Genomic DNA, 7,214 nt, shown 5'->3' with positions numbered 1-7,214 from the left:
ATTGGCTCACTCTCAACATTTTCATGTGAATTTGATATGCCCCATTGCCCCTTCACAAATTGATATAAACTTTAAATTATAACACCACGTCGAGATCACCGTCACCAAAAATTACAACCTTAATTACATACTTTGTCAGCTTTCGTTGGCCAATTATATGGTAAAAAAACTACAGAAGTACTATTATTCTGAGAACGTTTTTTTTGTGTGGATATTCATATCTAGAAAATCTAAAAGGGGAATATTTTTGCGTTGGAAATTGAAGTCCACAAGGTGAGAAAGCCATGAGAGGATCTCTTTATTTATGACTTTTTTATCTTTTGAAACAAAAAAAAAAAAAGGAAAAAATGTAGGGGACAAAAACAGGCGAAACACAGGGTTGTTTGTGCAGTCTCACTATTGTAGGTAGATTAGTCAGGACTCAGGAGCATCTATGAGCTAATCTTAAAAGGCATTTTGCCTACCGTTAAAAGCAAAGCCAACCAGTATACGGCCGCCCTTAATGACTTCACTAGTCCATATCTAACTTCAACTCTTTTTTCAGAAGTTGCAGAGTCAGTTATCTTTTGTTGTTTAGTGATGGAGAAAGAAGGGGTTAGAGAAGAAGCTGAGAAAAAACAGGTAGAATGTATAGAAGTGAAAGAGATTGAGAGAAATGAGTTGGTTTTTCATGAACAAGAAGAAAAAAGATATGAAAACAGTGAGTTTATTGTTTCCAAGTTACAAACTTTGAACCCAACGAACCCTTTAAGAATAGTGATTCAAGGTGCTCATCAACATCCCACTCATCAACATCATCCTACACCTTCTCCTCCACAACCTCTCGCTGTCTCCACAACCCCACAAGTAAGCAAAGAAGAGCAACTCCTTTTTCTTGTTTACTTTATAAACTCTTTTTTAACAAAGTTATGTACTGATGTTTTTTTTTTTTCTTTTTTATTGAACTTAAAACAGGATTCTTTGGTGACTTTGAACTCAAGGGCATATACAAATAAAATATCTTTATTCATATTTCTTCTCCACGCGGTTGCTGCAATTGGGTTAGTATTTTTTCTTGGATTCAAGGCAATTCAAGGGATGTTAAAAGAAGGAAGTGTTCAAAGAAAGGAGAGAAGGATATTACAATATTGGTTTCCACAAGTTGAATGTGCAGCAATTTTAAGTATAACTCTTGCCTTTGTATGGCAAAAGGCAATAAGAGAATGGCCTAGTTTCATGGTTAGGTTCATATTATGGTGCAGTTTTGCAACAAGTTTAACAGCTGGAGTACTACTTCTTTGTTTCCAAAAAGCATCAACAGCGGGTGTAGGTGTTGCTCTTGTTGCCTTTTCAATTGGAAATGGTCTATATGCTTGTTGGGTCACCAGAAGAATTGGGTTCACATGTAAAGTTTTAACAAAATCTCTTGAGCCTATTGCTAAGTTTTCAGATATAAACCAACCAATATATTGGATGATGGGAATTGGTTTTATGTGGATATCTTTATGGGTTTTAGCAGTCATTGGTGCTTTGAACTTTTATTTTCCTCCGTTGGTTATAATACTTCTTGTGTTGAGTTTAGCCTGGACAGCTGAGGTACTAAGAAATGTTGCTAATTTGACAGTTAGTAGAGTTATTGCTTTGTATTATTTAAGAGGAATGCAAGCTAGTACTCAATTTTGCTTTCAAAGAGCTATGTCTAGAAATCTTGGAAGTGCTTGTCTTGGGTCATTATTTGTGCCTGCAATTGAAGCTCTGAGGATTATTGCTAGAGGTTTGAATTTACTTGAAGGTGAGGATGAGTTCATGTTCTCTTGTGCACATTGCTGTCTTAGTGTTATGGACTCCATCTTTCGTTATGGGAATAGTTGGGCCTTTGTTCAGGTATTATTTTTTCTTGCACATTGCTGTCGTCGTATTAGATTTATTGTTTCTTCATATCTTTCTTTTCTGTGCTATCTTTTGTCCAATTCTTCAATTTTTTGTCTGGGACTCTGGGCATGATATGATTAATAGGGCGTTTGGTAGATAATGAAGATACCAGTTAGAGATGTGGTCCTTCTCAAGAGCTGTGCATTGTGTCTCTAAAGGACAATTTGGTGCCCACAAAAGTAATTCCTATTAGATGCATTATGCATGTTTATATTAGATCATAGACATAATTCTGTCTTAAAACTCGAAAGTGTGGCAACTTTTGATGTTTTAGCTGACTAAAAAGTAACTGGTAAGTATGAAAGTGTTGAGAAGCTATGAAATTTGGTGAAAATTCTGAGTTTCATACTTACATGTTTGTTGGAATTTTGTGAATGCCAAAACTATGGTGTGGGAATTAGACATTTAGACCCTTTCTTGAATATGGGCAACAGTAGGAATCACGATTTTAATCCCCGTTTATTAATTTCATTAACTTGTTTTTTAGATTGTTAGGGGGATTTTGTATAATTAATTTTGAGAGGTCAACATTGGACAAAATTTAGTTGGTAAGCCTCCACCCTTCAGACCCACTTTTCATTAATCTTTTGCATAAAATCAATTTCTGGTGTGAAGTGTGACCTTGAAGATTACGACAGTACTCAATGTGCCGTAATGCGCTAGCTATAAGTAATTAAGTATATAACAATAGTTTTGGAACATTGAACAGGTATTCAATTGTAACCATTAACCAACAACCAGCTAGTCATCTAGGTAACTTGATTCTATAGGAATTCTAATGTTGTGATTTTGTTCAAGTACCCTTAGCTTGGTGGGAAAATGATCATATTTTGTAGGTTCAAATGAACAAATGCATATTCAATTTGCTTATAGACTTATTGCTTCTCTTGTATTTGATACAGATAGCTACCTATGGCAAGCCATTTGTAAGAGCATCACAAGATACATGGGCACTGTTTGAGAGGCAAGCAATGGAACCCATTGTTGACGCAGATATAACAAGTTCAATTTGCTTCCTCAGCGGAGTTTGCAGTGGCTCAATTTGTGTCATTGCTGCTGCTTCATGGACTTTTGCGGTACAGAGGAATTTCACAGCCACTGTAGCACTTCTCGCCTTCTTTGTTGGGTATCTCATGGTAGGTAGCTTATTTGATACCTGCACGTATTTTTCTATACACAAATACAGAGAGTCCATATATATTGAACTTATAGTAAAACACACTATTTTGATGTCCAAAGAAGTTAAGGACAGCATGGTGTTTGACTATCAACGCATACACATACTGCTTCAGTACCAATTAAATATTAGCGCATCTCAAGTTCTCAACTAAGGGCTAAACTACTTTATTATGAATGGATTTTTTTTTTCATTTTTTATGCTGTTATAATATGTAAGCTTGCTCAACCTGGGTTTAAGTATTCATTCAACTTGTTAATCAACTCTTTAACTACTTAACTAACAAGTGTTTTTCCGTGTGTATCAGACTCGGATAGGCATGGCAGTACCTCATGCATGTGTTAGCTGTTACTATGTGTGCTATGCAGAAAACCCGAATAACAGACTTTTCGACAAAACCATACCCGACCGGCTCGATTTCATTAACTCTGGCCGCGATGTTATGGTACCGACCCCTCGATCTCATCGTTTTGCAGCCTAGATCTTTCCATGCACTATGCAAATTCTGTGGACCATAAACTTGAAATCAAGATTTCATATCACGAGGATGGACTAAAATTGGGTTGGGTTGTATGGGGTTGGGTTGCCCAATTGGGTTAGAAGATCGAAACCAATCGAAGTACGATTGTGATGGTGCCATGGTGGTGGGTTTGGTACAATTGGTGCTGACTAGACCTATTCATTTTATATGGATTTGTATGATCAATGGAAGAAAGGAGCCCACAAATATTCCTACAACAATATGCTACACAACATCCAACATGGGGAATCTCTTGTTTTATCCTTGTATTGCATGATTGCGTGTCAATGACATGCATATCAGCATATGGATTGTGGAGTAGTGGGTGGGGAAGTGGGATGTACCTCTGCACGTGATTACAATAATTATTAGTTTGTAGCATTCGTAAGTCCAATGAGGTCAATGTATCTTTCACGTTTTTAATTGGAACACATTCTTGTCACGGGCCATGGCTCGTTTAATTATCGAAAAAAAAAAGAGTCATGGCTCGTGAAAGTTCACGACGTTTGCACACATTTATCACTTTATTTTTTGGTAACTCGAATCATTTGTGAAAAGTATGTTTATATGACTATGAAAAAATGAATTTATGACTATTGTCCATTTTGTCAATACAAAACGAGGTTGGACGACGAATAAAGGAGCTGGCCGAAATGTCTCGAATTGACCTCTCGATTCTATGGTGCACATGGTTTGCGGGCTATGGTGCGCACTAATGTCTCCATCAAATCCTACTCTTCAAACCTAGAAGATCTCAAGTAGATGTTTAGAGCATCTTTAATGTTAGACCTCTTAAATGCCAAATACTAATTTTTTGAAAATTTAGTAAAAACCATTTTAATGTGAGACTTTTTGAATATCAAACCAAACACTAAATTGGTTCCAATTTAGGATTTGTTTTGGTGATGTATTAAATGAACACCGCAAAAACACTTTTTCATTTCTAGATAAAAACAAGTCTCTATTATGGGCTTTTATGTTGCGGTGTTCCGAAAGCAATGGCTGTGCTTAACCCCGAAATTTTTGAGCTTTCTTAGATAAAATAAAGTTTTGGAAACACCACGACAATTATATTTGGTGTTTTCTTTTTTTGATATTTCCACATTTTAAAAGTTCCATTTTGGTGTTTATTTGGTTTGATCAAAAAAATTTAGTGTTTTTCAGATCTCACTATTAAATATGCTCTTATGTGCCAATGAATCTTAAAATTGTTAATGGACGAGTATGTAAAGTAAGAGGAGAAATAAATGATGCCCAAAGAACACACAAATAGTAAGATTCCTATGGATTATAGGCCGAATAACCGAGTGACGTGTACATATCTTGTTTTCGTGTTGTTTTACTTGTTTAATAGTACACTGGCTGGTGCGAATTACTAAAAGGTGAACTGAGAGAAACTGTGTACTGTGTACGTCTAATCCTATGAAGACGTATTTTTTCTAAAGCCCAATGGCAATCTCACCGGTCTGAATTTTACTGTACAAATGGATAATTTTACATAATATTCTTTTAACCATAATCATAATAAATTCATTTATGGAGGAGTTAGACAAGTACATGAAATGTTTCTTTTTGGGGCATGAAAAGCCGCAGCCTACATTACATTTATTTCAATTGGCACCTTAGGTTTAAAGAATGAGGGTTGGGTGTTAAAGACTTGGAGGTTCAAAATGTTTCATTATTACCCAAACAGGCTTGGTCTTTATTGAATCCAAAGTATATGTGGGCGACATATATGCAAGCCAAATATTTTACTCGTGGCAATTTTCTTAGAACAAATTGTCCATCTTTTGTTTCATTGGTTTGGAAGTCAATATATAAACTTAGACATCTTCTTGCGCATGTTATTCGGTGGAATATTAGAGATGGTTTATCTATTCGAGCATGGTTAGATTCTGGGTGCCAGACACACCTTGCCCACTACTATTACTTCCACAACTAATTGGCTGTATGTTAAACCGGGTGGCAGATTTTATTAATCCAGTGAATCAGTGCTGGAATGAAGAGCTTGTTCTTACTCATTGACCAACCCCTTATGCTAAGAGAATACTTTCACTGCCTCTTCGTATCGTGGCTCATGAGGATTCCAAATTCTGGGAACCTGACAAGCATGGCATATACACGATCAAGAGTGTCTATACAGCAGTGATGAAGTGTCTTAATCCTGAACGGGATATTTACTTTTCTTTATATTTGAAGATATGGAACCTACAAGTGCCATATAATATTTGTTTCTTCTTATGGCAGGGTTCTCAAGGGGTCATTCCAACGACATATTTTTTGGCTACTAAATCTTTTTTAGTAGATTCTACTTGTTACTTATGTACACAACATGAGGAAACTCAGTTACATCTTTTATTAGTGTCCTTTTGCTCGGGCGGTCTGGTTTGGACTTAATTTTTCTCAGGCTCTAACTGCTGCAAAGAGAGATCACATTAGGTTATGGCTATTGGATATATTCTCTATGATTAGCAAAATGATTCTCAATACCAGGCTATATTGTTCCCTATGACTATGTGGCTGATTTGGTAGGAGCGGAACAAATATCGGTTTCAACCTACAACAAGCCACCCAATCCTTTCAATGTCATTCGCAGTGCTCAACAACTATCTAGTGAGTTATTGAATCTGCATTCTAGCATAATTTTTTTCAAACATGTGAATAATTCAATTGCAATTTGTTGGACTTCTCCTCCTCTCCACTATCTCAAATTCAATGTCGATGGATTTTCTCTCGGTAACCCGGTCCGGTAGGTGTTGGTGGTGTTTTAAAGAATGGTTTGGGTGACTTTTTGTTGGGTTTCTCTACACCAATTCATTGGGGTTCTACTATATATGTGGAATCCATTGCTCTGCGAACTAGTATTCAACTAGTTGTGCAATTGGGACTAACAAATGTTATCTTTAAAACTGATTCCCAATATATATTTGAATACATTACAAAGCACATCCAATCTATACCATGGGAAGGAAATATGATTGATCATCATGGATGTTCAGGACCTCCTTCTCTCTCACACTTCATTTAACTTCCAATGGGTTTACAGAGAAGAAAATTTTGTGATTGATGGTCTTGCAAAATTTGGCTCTACTTATGCTAAGAGTAATAAATGGTGGTTACAACCTACGATAGCTTGAACAAATTTGCCGGAAGCTCTACAACTCATGTCTCTAGAGCATACTTCGGTATGGTGTAATAGACCACCACCTAATCTTATATATAATGGGAAAACCTGCCGCCGTTTATTAGTTCCCGTATTTTTGGTTTTAACATGATCTTTTGGTCCAAAAGGGTACCCAAAAGTTTCACCCATGAATTTTCCTACACTTCACATTCGAAGGGTAAATCGGTAATGTAAATCATTTCCCAAGACTATAAAACTCAACGTTTTCAGAAAAAATAGACAGAGACACCGTTTTGCGGTTTCCCAATTAAGAAAAAAGAAAACCGTTCGTCATCTTCGTTATTGACCAATACCCCACACTCCCATTCCCAAATTAACATTAAAATCAAAATTCCTTAACATTAAAATCGAAATTCCTTATGTTCTCATTCTACTTTCTTCCCACCAAAACTCGATAAATACAGGTCGATTTTTTTCAATAG

The 7,214-nt window shown here is 36.2% G+C and overlaps 1 protein-coding gene across 1 annotated transcript; it reads left to right on the top strand.

Moving 5' to 3' along the window:
* The first annotated feature begins 337 nt into the window (after positions 1-337).
* On the top strand, positions 338-4,204 carry LOC147485335 (Plasma-membrane choline transporter family protein). Its single transcript, XM_086572388.1, has 4 exons — positions 338-846; positions 955-1,863; positions 2,814-3,047; positions 3,396-4,204. Exons 1-4 carry the CDS (start codon positions 580-582, stop codon positions 3,567-3,569), a joined length of 1,584 nt encoding a protein of 527 aa, XP_086428514.1. The 5' UTR covers positions 338-579; the 3' UTR covers positions 3,570-4,204.
* The last annotated feature ends 3,010 nt before the right edge of the window (positions 4,205-7,214 follow it).

Source organism: Coptis chinensis, chromosome 7, assembly GCF_015680905.1.
Source record: "Coptis chinensis isolate HL-2020 chromosome 7, ASM1568090v1, whole genome shotgun sequence".
Classification (NCBI taxonomy): domain Eukaryota; kingdom Viridiplantae; phylum Streptophyta; class Magnoliopsida; order Ranunculales; family Ranunculaceae; genus Coptis; species Coptis chinensis.
The sequence above is the reverse complement of the archived record's forward strand: the minus strand, read 5'-3'. Positions and strand labels throughout refer to the sequence as shown.